This window comes from Octopus bimaculoides, chromosome 1, assembly GCF_046866305.1.
Source record: "Octopus bimaculoides isolate indiv1 chromosome 1, ASM4686630v1, whole genome shotgun sequence".
NCBI lineage: Eukaryota > Metazoa > Mollusca > Cephalopoda > Octopoda > Octopodidae > Octopus > Octopus bimaculoides.
This window is the reverse complement of record NC_142928.1, coordinates 168664953-168684250: the sequence shown is the minus strand read 5'-3', so window position 1 is coordinate 168684250 and position 19298 is coordinate 168664953. Positions and strand designations below refer to the sequence as shown.

At 32.6% G+C, this 19298-nt stretch overlaps 1 protein-coding gene across 8 annotated transcripts in view; it reads right to left on the bottom strand.

Moving 5' to 3' along the window:
• LOC106869306 (trafficking protein particle complex subunit 8) overlaps positions 1-19298 on the bottom strand; it is a 116079-nt gene that overhangs the window by 61678 nt on the left and 35103 nt on the right. For 2 of the 8 annotated variants that reach the window (XM_089362502.1, XM_089362506.1), the window contains exons 5-7: positions 18952-19114; positions 13711-13734; positions 1101-1142 (exon numbers count right to left, since the gene is read on the bottom strand). In XM_089362502.1, coding sequence (XP_089218628.1) covers positions 1101-1142; positions 13711-13734; positions 18952-19114 — 229 coding nt within the window. The remainder of the gene's footprint in view (positions 1-1100; positions 1143-13710; positions 13735-18951; positions 19115-19298) is intronic. The other 6 variants (XM_089362514.1, XM_089362517.1, XM_089362509.1 and 3 more) reach the window with 3 other exon arrangements.

Genomic DNA, 19298 nt, shown 5'->3' with positions numbered 1-19298 from the left:
ATTTATCAGAAACAGCAATAACAATTTAATTTCATATAATATAACCTCACTGAATGTTAGTCTTAGTTAAACTTTCAGTTGACAGAGGGAGAAAGTAGTAAGACTCACAAAAGAAAAAAAAAAGCTTCCCATTTAAAACATTTACCATTAAAATTGTGAATTTTTTGCTTGTCATAATTATACGACTATTCAATATACATGAATTAGAATCTTATTTTCTCTCTTAACAATAAGTCACTTTCTTTTCCTACCAGTATGTCATATTGGTAAATGAGTTATAAAGGTAATTATATATCATCATCATCGTCATTGTTTAACGTCCACTATCAAACCATAATCTCTTTTAAACAAAAACTTAACATTTTACTGAAGAAGTTGTTAAAACTTACAAGCATAAGTTTAAACATGTTTTGCAAATTTTGGCCAAAAGAACTTAAACACAGTTTAAGCAAAAATGCTACAATAGATAATTTATAAGCCTGGAATCAGAGGCATTATTGAACTATGTTTACTTGATCTTGCAAAGAACATATTTTAGTTTCAAATATACATCAAACACCAAATAAATCTTGAGTTAACAATGAAATTTCCCTAATCAATGTTAGAAAAAAAAAAGCAGTCTCAACAGATTAAAGTTTGTTTAATTCACTAGAGTTTACCCACAAAAAAATACGTAGAAAAACACACAATTATTGGCATATAACCTTTTGATGCAACAAGCTATAGAGAATATTTGTTAAATCAAATATTTGTTGATTAGAGTTCATGGTTAATAAGTCATATAAAAATACTTTAGAGAGAAGTATGACAACTGCACAAAAAGCTAGCATTTAACAATTAGTTTCCTTGGTAACACACTACTTTCCACAATGGTTCCCATTAAAATATAGGTCAGAAGGAAAAATGTAATGAAAGAATTCATTTTCATTTACATTTTCTCAAAGATATTTAAGTGAAAATGTCAAAAATCCATCCCAGATTCCTGTGCTTAGGAAACATGAAATAAGTGCTCGAAAGTGGTATCCATGGAAACACACATGCAATGGGTTTTATGAGAAGAAGCAGGTGAAGCATCGTCGGGGGAGACTCGTTGCACTTACCCATGTTATGAAGTATCGAAAAGTAGCTTTCTGTGGTTTTTGCTGAAAAGGGACGGTGGTTGTTAGGATTGCAGAAAAATTTCACAAGTAACACAGGTTACATTCAGACCACAAAATTGCACATTATCTGCTTCAGACAACAAAATATCAAATAAGTAAGAAACAACATTCACACATTTTTAAACATTATTTTCATTCTTGATGAACTAAACTTTGTTGCTTTTAAAATTTTGTAAAATTGTTAGAGAATCTTGAAAATTTAACTTTACTGCTTTAAAGTTTAAACCTGGAAAAAAACTTGTTTCAACTTAATCTCAATAACTGTGAAGTATTATTTTGTATTCAAAACTTATTGTTTAAAATTTTGTCCTGATGAGATGTTGATAGAGTGAACAAAAATCAAGTTACTTTATTATGTTACAAAAGTTAAGCACTCTAAGCATATTCTTATTTTATTTGTATTTGTTTATGAAACTACAACTTACAGCTTACATTTCAATTTATTTTGAAAATGTAAAATGTGCATCAGTATATAATTAGTTTGTAATATCTTTATTAAATTTTTAATTTGAAAAAAAATCTGTTTTCCCTACGTACAGTTTTATGTGTCTATTAGCACTGTGTGTTTGTACATATATATATATACACACATCTATGCACTCGCAAATACACACATGCATAAATATATACACACATACTATTGAATTGTCAACCTTTTTCCTGTAAATATGTAAATAGGTTTGTGCTATCATGGCTGCTTGTGCTGAAACATCACCACACAAACAAAAGTATAATTATTTAGTAGGTAATAATAATACTAATAACCATACTGTGTTTAGTAAAATTTTAGAGGAAATAACTATTGAAATTGTATAAAGGAAAATATTTAGATTAAAGTTTGAATTTCCACAATAATTATAGTAGAATATATTTTAGAAATTTTTAATTAAGCCATTCTAAATCTATCCAGTTATAGTTAAAGGAACAAAATTCAATTAAAAGTTGGATGAAATTATAAAAGAAACAGAAACTCAAAGACATGCTCTTAGATGTTAGGGGGTAAAAAAAACCATAACATATGGGAAAGTGCTAGTGAATTTTTGTCCAAAAAGGTTTCACAGTAAATACATTAAAACAAAACAATATTGGAAAATAATATATATACACACACTACCCACAAAGCCTATAAATTTTATTGAAAAATGTTCTTTTCACACGAAATGGATTCAATGTGAACACACTCAAAAGTTAACAGGATAATGCCTCATATCCTTTGAAGTTTAATACTTGGATATTTCAACTGTAAACAAATATTTTTTTTAATGGGTTTAAGGTTAGCTGACATCTGTCATCCACTTTATTCAAAGTTTAACGCTTTCAACTTGGCTACTCAAATATTTAAAAACTCCTTCCTTTTCAGTAATCTCTCTTACCATTATGGTCATTTCTTCCAAAATCTAGCTTTTAGCCTAAATAGTTATGTATGTGTTTATGTGTATATGTGAGATTGTATATTTATAGTTGGTTTACTGACAAAATTCCCAGTGCATTCTTTAAATATTCTATACAGTTGACATACAGACATTAGTAACTGAATAACACACACACACACACACACACGACTGGTAAGACTAATAGTCAACTGAGTACTCAATGGTATAGAGTAGTTGTTTCAACAACTCAGAATTTTGGTATTCCAAGACCTTTTAAACAAATTGAAACTTGTCCATTAGATTATATTCAGTAACTAACATCTGTGTGTATGTGTGTGTGTGTGCATATGTGTGTGTGTGTGTATGTGTGTAAAACGCATAGATAAATGGATGTAATCTAAAGAGAAAAAGCTATCACAAACCAAGTTTGCTTGAACCCCCAAAACAGACATTCCAGAATTAAGCTGAGCACTACCTCTTCACAAATTTGAAAATACATTGCAAGAGACCCACCAACAAAACGAAACCAATCTAGAAGAAAGAAATATTCAAATAAAATTGATGCAACCATAAAAACTTCCCTAATCACAAATTTTCTAGACTACTATATTTCCCAAAATCAGCTAAATGTGCTGAACTTACTTATGATACAATAAATATTTAAACCAGTGATACAAATTGTGGTCAAACAATTTGTATTATATTTTTACTGATTTCAGACAGTCAATGGTAGCCATACTTTCAAGGCATTTTAGTCAACCATAGTGATCCTAGTGCTTGTTTCAGTCTAGTAGTTATCTTATGAATCACAACTAGTCAAACTAGACATAAAAAGACGTATAAACACAAGTTTTAAATGGTGTGGAAGCATAAACACAAATATACACACATACAATTTTAATAAGGTATACAATTTATTCATTCTGGCTATTACTCAGAATTTCGTAATAGAAAGGATGTCCTTACAAAACAATGCAGATGAAAATATTTCTAAAACTGTTAAAAGCTATTTGTTGAAAACAGTCAACTGTATCTAGGCATGGTTTCTCAAACAAACACATTTTCGTGTATATATGCTCGCATACCTACTAAAATTCACACATGCATATGTGGGTATGAGTAAGAAGATTGTTGTTCCAGGTATAATCTCACTGTGCAGCACCTTAGACAAGAACCTTCAATTATAGCCTCAGGTTGAGCTGGTGAGTAAATTTTGGGAGATGGAAACTATGCAGAAGTTAATCCTGCATGTGTATACATAAATTTCCGTGTTTACATTTATGCTGGTCAAAGCAAAACCAGTGTTACATAGGTCACAAAACTTAAGGGTTTGACAAATAAGATCCATAAAACAAGTACTCGACTAAAATAAATACTGGAGTTGGTTAATCAACTAAAAATCTTTGGCAGTGGTGCCTAAGCATGGCCACAATTCAATAATGTAAATCAAAAAAAAAATATATAAGCCTCACATATGTACAAAAGCACACGTGTGTGTGTGAGTGTGTATTAAATTGGCAAATATATATATATATATATATATATATATATAAATAAATAAATATATACATACATACACACACACACAGGTACATATATATTGTATAAAGAGCATGTATGGATGCTGCTCTTTTTGTGGAGTGAAATGAAAACACCAGAGCTGAATACACACTTTTTCGGAGTCTCACGTTTCATTCAACATTCTACTAACAGGTACTAAATATACACTAAAATATGCATTTGTCATTAAAAATACACATACACATCATTAAAGGACATACAAATTTATGGACTAATTCTGATTCATTTTTAAGTAGATGTACATCATCATCTGAATCTAATCCTTTATTATATTTCTAGTAATTATTTTATCTCTTTGGTTGGGGGAAAAGATCAACCACCAGACAGATTGAATGTAGAGGCCTGATTTTATATAGTCTAAAACTGTCTGTCAACATACCTTAAAATTTTGTACAAAATAAATATATTCTACAATGTGAAATTTGGCTATTTAACTATAGTAATATATTTCAGAAGCAATCCCTAATCATTACAAAATACATATTGTTAAATTTTGATCCACTTCTGCCTAGAATGTATGGCTGTGCAGAAATGGATGAATACAGTCATCTATTAGGAGAGTATTTGTAGACAGCCTTGGATTTCAAAATAACGTTGCTAAACCTACATATTAAGAGCTATGTTTTAAGCCTAATAAGCATCTCAGTGTAAAAAAATATATGCAAAAGAAAATTTTTAAACATTTTGTCAAAGAAATGTCAACTAATATATCATTATAATTTCATCATGATGTGAGAATGAGCTAAGTGAAGAAAAAACATAGAGAAAGTAGATTTTGTGTGTAGCAGATGTGCAGGTACAATACTAGGAATGTGCAGAAAATAGACTCCTTCAAATGTCTGGGAGGATCCTTAGAAATAGTAGACAGTCTCCGTTACCTAGGCAGAGGAAGCTCCGGAAGCATAGTTACTCGAATAAGAACAGGTTGAGCAAAGCTCAGAGCTGCTACTTTTGTTGATAACAAAAGGCTTCTCCCTCAGAGTGAATGGCAGATTACATGATACCTGTGTACGAAAAGCTATGCTACAAGGTAGCGAGATGGGTTATGACTTGTGAGAACATGTGAAGACTTGAAAGAAACAAAGCCAGTATACTCCACTGGATGGGTAATGTTAGCGTGCATGTACAACAGAGCGTAAATGATTTCAGAGAAAAACTGAGTATAAGAGACATCAGGTGTAGTAACGCAAGAGAGAAGACTGTGCTGGTATGGTCATGTGATGTGTATGGATGAGGACAACTGCATAAAAAAGTACCAATCTCTAATTGTAGTGCACACATATGGAATGGGTAGACCCAGGAAGATGTAAGATGAAGTAGTGAGAAGGATCTTCAGACGCTAGGTCTCACTCAGGAAATGACAAGGGACCGAAACTTCTGACAATTTGCTGTACTTAAAAAGACACATCAAGCTAAATAAAATTGTAGCCATCTATACATACAAGCATATCCCTCTGTCAGCTGAAAAGTCCTTGTTTTGTGAGTTCATGGGTGCTAGTACCACGTGGAAAAGCACCCATGCCGGTGCCACGTGGAAAAGCACCCATGCCGGTGCCACGTGGAAAAGCACCCATGCCGGTGCCACGTGGAAAAGCACCCATGCCGGTGCCACGTGGAAAAGCACCCATGCCGGTGCCACGTGGAAAAGCACCCATGCCGGTGCCACGTGGAAAAGCACCCATGCCGGTGCCACGTGGAAAAGCACCCATGCCGGTGCCACGTGGAAAAACACCCATGCCGATGCCACGTGGAAAAACACCCATGCCGATGCCACGTGGAAAAGCACCCATGCCGATGCCACGTGGAAAAGCACCCATGCCGATGCCACGTGGAAAAACACCCATGCCGATGCCACGTGGAAAAGCACCCATGCCGATGCCACGTGGAAAAGCACCCATGCCGATGCCACGTGGAAAAGCACCCATGCCGATGCAACGTGGAAAATCACCCATGCCGATGCCACGTGGAAAAGCACCCATGCCGATGCCACATGGAAGAGCACCCATGCCATGTGGAAGAGCACCCGTGTCACGTGGAAAAGCACCCGTGCCACGTGGGAAAGCACCCGTGCCACGTGGGAAAGCACCCGTGCCACGTGGGAAAGCACCCGTGCCACGTGGGAAAGCACCCGTGCCACGTGGGAAAGCACCCGTGCCACGTGGGAAAGCACCCGTGCCACGTGGGAAAGCACCCGTGCCACGTGGGAAAGCACCCGTGCCACGTGGAAAAGCACCCGTGCCACGTGGAAAAGCACCCGTGCCACGTGGAAAAGCACCCGTGCCACGTGGAAAAGCACCCGTGCCACGTGGAAAAGCACCCGTGCCACGTGGAAAAGCACCCGTGCCACGTGGAAAAGCACCCGTGCCACGTGGAAATGCACCCGTGTCGGTGCCACATGGAATAGCACCCATGTCGGTGCCACATGGAAAAGCACCTGTGTCGGTGCCACATGGAAAAGCACCTGTGTCGGTGCCACATGGAAAAGCACCTGTGTCGGTGCCACATGGAAAGCACCTGTGCCGGTGCCACATGGAAAAGCATCTGTGCCAGTGCCACGTGGAAAAGCAACCAGTACACTCTTATGCAGTTGACTTTATGAAGGGCATCCAGTTGTAGAAACCATACTAAAACAGACAATTTGAGCTGGCCACCTATCAAACCATGCTTTCCTGGAAAATAGATGTTAAGTGATGAAGATGATTTGAATCAAACTAAATATTTTCCATACTTAAGAATATGAGAAAGTGTTGGATAAAAAATAAAAACCATATTAGCAAAGTAAGAATGAAGGAAAAAAAGAAAAACTTAATGGAAAGCAGAATTATCCTTTGATACTGAATGCAATGAACAAAGAGTTAGCAATTGAGTATTGGTTTATGTGTTTATGATTATAAAGCAGAGTTTATAATTCAGAAGGACATTTTAGTAAGGAATCGAGTGTAGCCCGATGAAGAGTTTCTTCCACAATTATAAAAGTAGACTTATAAACAGGAGATAATCTCTTGAATTCTAACAGACTAGTAGAGATCATTATTAACACACAGACACATATACATGGAGGAACATGACTTACTGGTTAGTGCATTGCACTCATGATTGTAAGGTTCATCATCATCGTTTAACGTCAGTTTTCCATGCTGGCATGGGTTGGACAGTTTGACTGAGGACTGGCAAGCCAGGGGGCTGCATCAGACTGCAATCTGATCTGGCAAAGTTTCTGGATGCCCTTCCTAAAGTCAACCACTCCGAGAGTGTAGTGGGTTCTTTTTACGTGCCAGCAGCACAGGGGCCAGTCAAGCGTTACTGACCACACTTGAATGGTGTTTTTTTACGTGTTGCAGGCATTGGAGCCAGCCAGGCAACACTGGCATTGACCACACTCAGTGCTTTTTATGTGCTACCGGCACAAGTGCCATATATTTATATATAAAATTACAACATATGGATTCAAGTGATCCATTAGTACTCGTAAAAAAGAAAAAAAAAAGCTCCTTAATGTATCATTCTACAAAACATATGGAATATATAGTATGATACAAGAAAATGATGAAGTCATAAATGACAAACAGTTTGATATAATTTCATTTAACAATAAGAAAATTCTAATATCATGACAATGTCTTGTAACTTAAAAACATGTAAATAATTTATATTTAATAACAAATTACTTACATTAGAATTTTCTTATTAAATAAAATTTCATCAAACTATTTCTCTGTCATTTATGACTTTTTACATATATAATATATATATAATAGGCGCAGGAGTGGCTGTGTGGTAAGTAGCTTGCCTACCAACCACATGGCTCTGGGTTCAGTCCCACTGCATGGCACCTTCGGCAAATGTCTTCTACCATAGCCTTGGACCAACCCAAGCCTCGTGAGTGGATTTGGTGGACGGAAATTAAATAAGCCCATCATATGTGTGTGTGTGTTCTGCCACCTTCACTTGATAACCAATGTTGGTGTATTTACATCCCCGTAATTTAGCAATTCAGCAAAAGAGACCGATAAGATTGTGGTTTCAATTGAGAAAAACACTTCGTCTCACATTGCTCAAGTCCACTCAGCTGGCAAAAATGAGTTATTCTATGATGGGCCAGTGACCCATCCAAGGGGGAAACATATACATCACAGAATCCAGGAAACTGGCCTTATGAGCCTATGGCTCTACTTAGAATAATCTTTGATAAAATGTTACATGCAGACAAGTGCCAATACTGAGTAATCCTGGATATCCTGTTATGTAACAATTCTTTTGTCAAGATAGTGACCTCACTTGCTCAATGTATCTGATAAGAGAGCAATAAGTAGGTAGTTGGAGAATGGTTTGGCTTATAAAGCACCATATTAACAAAATTAGTATCTAGGTTGGTGGTGCCAGTACCAAATCAACCCGAGAACATACAAATAGATAAATTACATGAGTATGTAGACATAACATGGCACATATAATTTGATTTAACCAGAACAGTTTTCAAACAAAATTAAAAGCCAGTGTGTATACAAACATATCACAATGTGAACTGTCACAAAGAGTGTACAAACAGTACATTGTGCACATGGAATCTTTTAATAGCTGATGTTCTATGTAGAGCAATGTTTAGTAGATAATTTAACTTCATGAATACACCATGAACAATACAACATCAAAACTAAGGTAGATTTAGATGAACAAGACAACAGTTCATCGAGGGCAGAGTTGCAGTCTACCGTAATTAAGTACAAAATGATAGGATTATCAATAAAAGTATCCTTATAAGGAACAAAGTAAGTTTTCTAATTAAAACAGTCCAGATAATTTGGTCATACAGGGCACATAGGAGGGTTGAGAATACCCAGAGAAATGTTGCTTGAAGAACAATATGAATAAATACTAGATTGAGATTTATTCCTACCTAAGTTGGAATCTCGGAGACATAGGTTTCACAAGGTTCATAGAAATATGAGACTGAGAACGCAGAGTATTGATATAATGCAGGATAATTCACAAGAAGCTACGCTCCAAAACAGTAAGCATAGCACATGGATGCATATTCTAAGGCCTCTTTATCCTGCTTACTTGACCCAAAGTTGGGTTCCCTTGGAACCTATAGTGCCACTGTCAAACTTATAGTGTATGATTATATCACATTGTCATTTTATAAAAAAATGAATTACATCATCTTTACATGCAAAAAATATATAAAATAAAACGGTATATCATACAAAGATAAAGATGCATGAAATTCATCCAAAGACAAAGATTCATGAGTCAATGTCAGCTTCAGTAACCATTAGCAAAACACATAGATGTACATACACACATGCATACCACATACATACACATATCTGAAAACATTTTAGCATTTCATTACTTAGCTGTAAGAGAAAAAGATGAAAATTAACAAAAAACGAACAGTCCTTTGAACAGAACAATTGTAAATGTAGCTGAAGCTGAAATGGAGATAAAATTCATAACAAGCTAAAGAAAAAATTGGAAATCATGCAAAGACTAATTGCCAACCATATTTTGATAAGGAAGCAAAATAAGACATGTCTGCATATGCCTAAAAAAATGTAATTCTCAAATCAAACTAAATACATGCCTACACACACATACATACAGTTTAACAGGTTGAATAGTCATATTCTCAAGTTCAGATATGACTTAGTAACTACATATTTCACTTAATGATACTGAATATAACATTAAATTTACATTACAATAATTTGTCTTTTAGTAATTTAATTTGCTGACTATAATTAAACCAATATCATGAAATATTTACTGCTGTATATAATCAATGAATGCTAAAAATGTTGGTTCTAATCCAGAAACCATATCTTGTATAATAACAAACACTATGATGCTATTGATTTGAAAAAGGAGAAAAAAAATTAAATATACTAAACACAAAAACTTCACTAAGTGGAAGAAATCATTCATCATGAGAAAAGGAAGTTTACTGTTTTGTCCAAGAACTCTCAATAGAGTTTTACCAATACATTAAACTTCTTTTCCTCATGACAAAATTGATTCCACTTCTCAAACTTTTTATACTCAATAACTACCAACACCAACTACCACTAGTTTCCAAAGATTCTACAGTTTTAATTGAATACAGTGAAGTATTTCAAAAACTATGAATTGTCATAGTGTCTCAGAAACTGTACTTTCAAATGACTTTCTAATGCCTTCCTTGGGCAGATAGGAAATCTAAAATTGAGGGGAAGAAAGAAAGAAAAAAATATCCAAGGACATTAGTAATCTAAAAGAAGTGAGCTGGCTACAACCAGAAATCAAATCCAGGTTTCATATTCAGCCTGCTATGAGTTTACCTTCTGTTCTACAACACTCACAAGATAAATTAGATATGTAAATATAGATGTATATTAATGATAAAGCAACTTATGTTACAGAAAACTGACTAGTTTCTGTCAGATCATCAGTGTATATCAATAAAGCATTGAGAAACAAACTTCAACAAAGGTCAACACGTGGGAAATGACCAGTGCTTTCCTTATCTGCTATTAATTAATGCCTGAGTTAATGAGGAAACAAAAATATAGTATGAAAAGTGATGGAATGACATTCAGAAAGTAATACATTCAATTGTTAAAAAAAAAAGTAAAATTAAAAACTATACTTGCTAAAAGAAAAAAAGAAAAAACACCCGCAAAACAAAAAGTAAAGAAAAATTAGAAAGCCAATAACCAGTTAGTTTACTTTGCTTGACAATAAGACTATTCTCAACCTTTATGAAATGTATAAATATGTATAAAGCTCAAGCACAGTTAAAACAAATCAGCTTATTTCTAAAAATCTGAAAAAAAGCAAATATTATTGAATAAATGTTCAATAAGCAAGGGAAACTGAGACAAGAGAGAGAAAAAAATAGTAAATATTAACTCAAAATACATCTGCATATTCCAGTTCTTTTGCCAAAGTAGTATTTTCAAATTTTTATAACATGTAGTGTATGGTGAAAGAACTGCAAATCAACAAATTATATGAAAATTGGGTTAATTTAAATAACACTTCATTTTTAGGAGTGCATTTATAGTTATTTATAAACTGATTTATTAATCAGAAGATATTGTCTCATGCATTGTCTCAATAACCCTGATTTAAACTAACCTTCTAAAGACTTTCATCATGACATACAGTTATAAAAGCAGCAAAACAAATAAACAGTTTTCTAGTATATACCAACAGACAAATTAAAACTGCTTTAAATCAGAAAGTTTCTTAATGACTTTTTCAAGATACAAATTATTACACTAGTCATTTAATGAAGTATCTTAGAAAAATAAACAGAGTATTGTATTAGTATAGCTGTTTTTTAATTTTTTTTATAAAGTAAAAAAGTTATAAGAAATAATACAGGTTGATGGTTTGTAATTTTACACTATATTTCAATATTTCAGGGTTAGGACCCCTTCAGGAAATCTTCAGAGAAATGGTGTTGTGAGCTACCTTCAGAGAAATACTGAATACAATGTAAAATTACAAACCAGCCTATATTATTTCATATAATTTGCATTGTTTTAACTTCATATAAAAATAGAGTATATTATTTTAAGACAATTTTTTTTTTTGTTAAATAATCCTTTGTTTTAAATATCTATTTAAGAGGTTTCATATTCAAGTTTATAGAAGATAGAACTTTTTGAGTGAAATGGTTGAGCACAGTTTTTTTGTTTTTTTTTTTAATCATCTACATGACTTACAAATAGGATTTCTTCGTTTTTTTTTCAAATTTATTTATTAGAATCTCTTGAAGAGAAATTGGTAATTTTAAAAGATTAGTTTTAAAATAGTAAGTGATCTTTTAGGCATTTGGTTATGGAGTTATAATTGTTAGTCATTATATCAAGAGATAATTATAAACTAGTGAGATTCATTTTAACTTATTTTAAAAAGATTGTTTCACTGTAAATATTTTGAGGTTTGTAGAAAAATAAACATTATTGGATGAATTACAAGTAAAGACATAAGGATTAATTATGATTGCAAAACAAAACGTACAAGGTAAAAGAACTTTAGTAATAAAAACAAAATGATAAATCTATAGAACTAGCCAACATTTGCAGTCCACTTTAAACTGACATTTTATAAAGTAACAAAACCTATATTGGTGAAATGTACCTGAGAAAAAGAGCTCACTAATGACAAGAACCAGAAACATATTTCAATATTAAATTAAGAAAATTGATGATCGTATAAATTGAAAATATGTATTTTATTGTTTGTTCATCTCGTTAGAGAAGTTGAAAATACCTAAATTCATTATTCAAGAGATACTATGAGGTACTCTTTTTGAAGTTTTTGTTTTTTTAAGAATGAAGTGTAGAAGTAACTTTTCAATAAACCAAGTTTAGTATGATTTTACTTCTCAGTTGGAACTGTTTTGTTTATTGCACTAATGCTCTAGAACAAAGCATAAATGACTGAGTTCAATGATGCTTCATAATGACTTTTTAATGCTCCCTACATTTATTGCTCTTTCCATCCTGATAAGACTATCTTTAATTCTACTGATATAATTTCCTTTAAGCCTATATGTCTATCAATGTTTTCTAGCTTTTAACATCAACAAAACAAAAATTTCATATTCCTGATATAACAGACAAATCTAAGATTTTATTCAGCTGACCAGACAAATAATACATTTGGCCTTTTTACACTTTGTAGATCTTCAGCTGTACCTAAACATATTTTTGACAACAGAATTTCTAAATAACCTAATTTAAAACACTACAAACAACTGAGTATAGAACATTGATTTCATATTGTACTTTTATTTGTTTGTTATATTTGTATTTTGAAATGTAAAGAAGAAAAATAATCAACCTCTTAGGATAAAAAAGAAAAAAAAGTACAATCTCAATAACAAGTAGCAACATCAGAAATGACTAGACAGGTGAAGAGCAGAAATGTAAATCATTAGGAACTACAGAATGAAGTTTCTACTATTCATGAAAGGAACCATATGTAGATTTGAGGAAGCAAAGAAATACAGATAGTGCTATAATACTGAGAATATTCTGAGAATATAAAAAGGACCCTTGATCTATTCTGGGCAATTTTTGTTTAACTAAATCTTGACATTTCTGTAAAAACTTTGAATCCTCAACTGCAATGTGGTTTGTGATTTCAATCCTAGATTAAGTGAATGCAAGTATGTTATCTAAGAAGTTATTCACTGAAACTAAAATTATGTTCCTAATCAATAGAAACAAAAGTATTTTGAAAATTCTTGTAACAATTAATATTAAAGACAATTTATTTATATTTCCTTATATTGCAAAAATTATTTTGTGTAGCATTGGTTATTAACTTATTTTCAAAATATTTGATAATTTAAAACACTATGATTTTCTCTATATTATACTTTATTTTTTAATAATATAGTAAGTCAAATTTTTTTAATTATGTACAGTTAACTTAATACAGCTTAGTTTTTTTTTATCTACCTATGGTTAAAAAAATAAAATAAAATAATCTTTACAGTGCATTAGCTGCTTCTAACTAGGCATACAAGAGAAATATCCAACTGCTGTACTGGGCTTCAAAACCTTAGGATCTAGCAGCAAAACAGCAAAAGCAAATACCTTTTCAGCAAGTGGAGAGATGACCTGTTGAATGTAACAAACTGCATGAGTGTAATGAATTTAGATGGATTTGAAGAAAAATGAGAGGTTAGTGCTGATTTTCCATTATAACTGGTAAACAATAACAAAAGCATATGATTGCATAAAAAAAAATCAAAAAAAAATCTCACACACACACACATTCAAACCATAAAGTTAGAACTTCAATGAAATATAATACAAGGAGAATGAGAGGATGAAATACAATGAATATCTATGCATGTTGATGTGTTTTTTGTGTAACTAAACAAAGCTTTTGTTAGTGTTCAAATAGCAAGAAACAGAATAAAACACAGAGTTTAGAAAGTCTTTGTATATATTTTATTTTAAATGCATATGGACTGAATGCAAGGAAGTTTTTCTATTCTTTCTATATGGTGTACCAACTTCAAAATTATTTACTGATGTAATCAAATGGAACAGTACATGTGTGAACATGTGTATGTATATGTTTGTGAGAGTGTGTGTGTATGTTAAATGAATTCAGAAAGCCATACGACCAGATTTATTACAGTTTACTTTATTCACACCATTATCAAAAATTGTTTACATAGCTGATATTACAACATAAAATGTCATGACTCAGCTTGAAAAATTCACAAGTCACAATTTCAAATGTTCTTTGGACTTCAGTGTCATTAAATTCGTAGTATAGCCTAAGTACTTTATTAATTTAGCAACTTTTCTGATTAAGAATTTTTTAAAATCTCACCCTTTCTGAGATTAATAAAAGTTGTCGGGCGAAAAAGTACAATGATTATAGAATGATTTTAACAACAGAGTAAAGTACAGAGGACATCTCAAGTCTCGAATAAATTTTCAAGCTAAGAAAAGGACATTTTATGTTGAAATATCAGTATATCATTTATATAAACCAGTATAAAAATTGATTAAAATAAATTGTAACAAATCTGTATTGTACAACTTTTTGATCATTTAACTTCTTTTAACAGTACTGGTGAAATATGTTCTGTGCACGTGTGTGTGTGTGTGTGTGTGTGTGTGTGTGTGTGTGTGTGAATAACATTATAAAGATTATGAATGCAACACCAACAAATAAGTATATAAATTTCTATACAGTGCATGTCCAAATGTTGCAACTCATCTTCTAAGAGTCTTCTCTGAAGAGATGAAAATCCCAACATCTTACCATGTTGTAAGCAGAGGATAAATCCTAAGTGTCCCTACTCTCTTCATAACATTGGGTTCTTTCTTTATTGGGCATACTACAATCACCTGCACAAAATTTATCTCTAAGTTTGTCTATATATATATATGTGTGTAAAACGAGGCTGCAAAGGTTCATTTGATTCTCCTTTTACACACATTCTGATGCAAAATTCAGTTCAGTATATTAACTGATTCTCACAACAGTACGCATTTTTTGGCAATAACAATACCAGTCGAAGTTATGATTGAATTTTATTCAAGCTTTGATTTAACTATTCGCATTAACATTCCTTCCTTTCAAAGGAGATGAATTCAACTTCAGTTAATTTCTATCGTATTTCTGTTAGAAAGACTGGCATGGTATATATTTTTTGTAAAATTGTATAGCAAAATATTGTAATAGACATTTTCATGCAGTTTCTAATGAACTCAATTTCTCTCAGCAATGTGATATGTCCGTCAATGGCTTGATATATCTAGTTTCTGAATGACAGACTGTTGCTAATGTTTATTATTGGACAACTGAAAAGTCCTTTCAAACAAGATATGATACAGAAGTCAATCCAACACATATACACTCAAATATCGGTTACATAAGTAGATAAATAGACCATTAGATCTTGCATTGGTTTCCTCAGATATCCAGTTCAATATCAGTCTGGACTAGTGAACTGATAACAGCAATGAACAGTGAGTGCAAAGAGAGAGAGATATGCTTATCTCTTCTTCACAACCTCTGAAGATTACCAATATCAACATGGATATCGGCATGAAAATAAAAAATTAATGATTTACATGATTAAACCAACACATACACATAAGAGACTATACGCACTTTCCTGTAAGTATGCATTCAGCACTAATGTTTTTACATCTAAATTCAAAATATTGTGTATTCATCAAAATTCATGCTTCACTCTGTTTCTCTATTTCCATAATGAAGAACTGAAATAGGAAACTTAGAATAGCAACAAGAAAGCCTCATCTTTGAATAAACTATGACTGTGTCTGCAAATGTCTAATATAGGCTATGATGTACATAACTGTTGACAACTTACATTTAAATACATAAAGTAGTACTCAATTTTCAATTAAGGTTTCTTCTATCATGTACATAATGTCATAAAAATAAGAACTGTCTTAATTTTTTGTCACTTATGGTAAAAAGCTGCAATATATTATTTTTAACCAGTTGAAGACAAGAGACTTGAAAGTAAGAGATTTGAAGATCAGTAAACTCTTAATGAAGTGATCTCATAGAAGACAAACTAATTGCTTCAAATACAGTAAATAAATTTATATATTCAAGAAAGTATTGTATTTGTTGCATAGTTCTAAAGGGGTTATACTTCATATATTGAATATAGGAATTTGTGAATAATAATACCAAAGGTTCTATTATTTCACATTCCAGTTCACCAATCTTTGATTTCTCTGCATGTCATGACAAGAGTGACAAAGAAATTTTTAACCCATCAGAAGAAACTTCATTTGTAAAGCACCAATTCTTTTCAGTTTACTCAGTAACATAGTTTATACATAAAGTCACTAACAAGCATGCCGTCTCCTCTCTCTACTTTTCTTACAACTAATTATAATTGAAGCTGACTGGGTTCAAATGACTTCCACTCAGACATTCCCATTTATTTGTTTTTCCCCTCATCACTCTTTTTGTCTCCAACTGACTTCCTAGGCCCCACACTAACCCCTGCACTCAGTCCTTTCTTCTAAGAAAGATGAGAATGCAAGGAGCCGAGTTTGCACAGTCGGTCTGAGCATAAAAGGACGGAAATGATTACCAAAAAAGGAAATCAACCGGCGAGTTAGTAACTAGCCCCAAAAAACAGTGATAAATTAACATATATATTTTTAATTTCATATCATCCGTCATACATATTTATAAACACCATTCGTTTTTAATCATTTGTAAAGAGTGTATCTGACCCTTATATGTTCCTTGTCTTCCCAGAATACTGACGCTCTCAAATTCCTACCTTGTCCATCTCTTTCCTAAAAGCTTCGCCTTGCAATAGTTGAAGAGAAACATTCCCAGCAGTCTTGCAAAGCCAAAGGTACTGCCTCTTCCCTCAGATTCAGCAAGCGTGTGTGTGCATGCGCATGTGTAAGTGTGTGTGCATGTGTAACTGTGAGCACGTGTAACTGTGGGCACGTGTAAGTGTGTGCGTGTGCAAGTGTGTGCGTGTGCAAGTGTGTGCATGTCTGCAAGTGTGCATGTGTGTGCACAGGTGCGTGTGTGTGTGTGTGTGTGGAAGTGCGTGCATATGCAGAAGTGTGTGCGCATGTGCATGTGCGAGTATTTGCATGCAAGTGTGTGTGTGTGTGTGCATGAGCAAGTGTGTCCGTGCATGTCTGTGTGTGTAACTGTGTATGTGTGAGCATGAGAGTGTGCGTGCGTGTATGTATGTGAGAGTGTGCATGCATGTGCATGTGTGCGTGAGTGAGTGTGTGTGTCTAAGAATTTTTATACAAGATAGAATGGACAGGCTTTATTTCAAATTGTTTCAGTACATTATCAGCTGGTAACTGCTGAAAATTATATATATTAGTATATGTATATTTATACAAGGGATGCATTTTTGACATACAGTTTTCGGTTTCTACTGGAAGACTATTCTGAATTTGAACATGATTTTTGACAACAAACCTGTTTCTAAGACAAATCATCTCTATTTCAGCATGGTGAAAGTAGGTGATGAATCTGTAACTAGCTACAACAATTATCTTCTATTGCTACATTCACTCACTCGAACAATTCACTATTGTCTTTCCCTTTTAAGAAAGCATGTCATATAATCACCAACAGAACAAAACATGTCCAGCATAATGTACAAAAAGAATTATTCTCTCTGCATCCTCCACATTGCACATACACACACACTGCATGTATTTTTATGTGCATATTTCAGTAACCTATAAGATTAGTATTGGAACATACAGTTTCCCTTCAAAATGGTTATGCACTTAACATTATAACTGAAGATTTTAATTCAACTGAAGATTTTAATTCAGCTGAAGAATTAAGAATGTATATAAATTATACTACAATTAGCAATTTTTTAAATCTTTTCTCAAATCACATAGTATTCATTATTTTCAGGAACTGTAACTATTGTTTGGTTACATTTAAGCTAAGGAATTATTAAGCTACTTAGCATTCTTATGAATATTTACAGTAGTTCTTATATTTATCATTTTTAAAAAAACGTTTAATATTCTAAAGACATAGCTAATAATAATATTTTGAAATACACTAACTCATTTGAAAAGAACAGTCCTGAATTTTTTTAATAATATTAATGTTATTGTTGTTCACTGTATAAATGTCAGTATATATGTAATGTAAATACCTATATTACATAAGAAATGTTACTAATTGCATATCTATAAACTCCCTAAACCATGGCAGTGTAATAAGAATTTTATCAATATAAATAACATGGTTATTACCTAAGAAAGAAAACTTTTTGGACATTTCAAAATGATTAAGTGTATATTTATGTATGCATAAACATATACACATTCATAAATATATATATACTAAAAAATAAAAAAAAAACAAGGTTTTAAAAACATCCATCTATTACTCTGAGTGATTTTAAGGTGAAGATAAAAAACAAGTACATAAAATTGTCTTGGAAATGAAAAAGCATCAGCCAAACAGATGTGCTATGTTAAAATTTATTTGGATATTGGTGAAAATGTAACAAAGGTCTGTATGTATACACAAACACACACTTAATAGGAAAAAAAATCCAAAAACTTCACTAAGCAGAGATATATTCACTCAGAAAAACCTAATACTCATTAGTTTGAAGAATTTTGAGAGAAACACTCATCCTTGAAAGGAGAACATATAATTTCAAAATATTCTGCTACATGCATTAAGAAACTTTTCAAGAATTTTAAATAACACTGTATTAAATAACTTTTAAATTTTCTTTTAGCAAGGTCTTAAAATAACCTATTCTGAACTTCTAAATTATAAGGTAAAAAATAACAATGAACACTTACATTTGATTCAGGTGCCCGATGTAAAAATTGGCTCCATGGGTCTGGCATATTTTGATCATTCTTGAAGGTTTCTGCAGTTTGCACAGAACGGGAATTTATTTGAAGTAAATGGCATAGATGGGCACCAAATGTGGTTTTCATGCTCTGGTAGACAGCCTCAGCCCTTTGTGATAATAATAATATTAATGGTAATAATAATAATAATGATGATAATGAAGTCTAACAAAGGAACAAAGCAAATAAGAAAAAACAAGGGTTAATGTTATAAACAGTTAATTAGACTTGAGTATTTTGCTGGTGTTATTTTATCAATAACTGATTCAGGCATAACTAAAACTACTGATTTT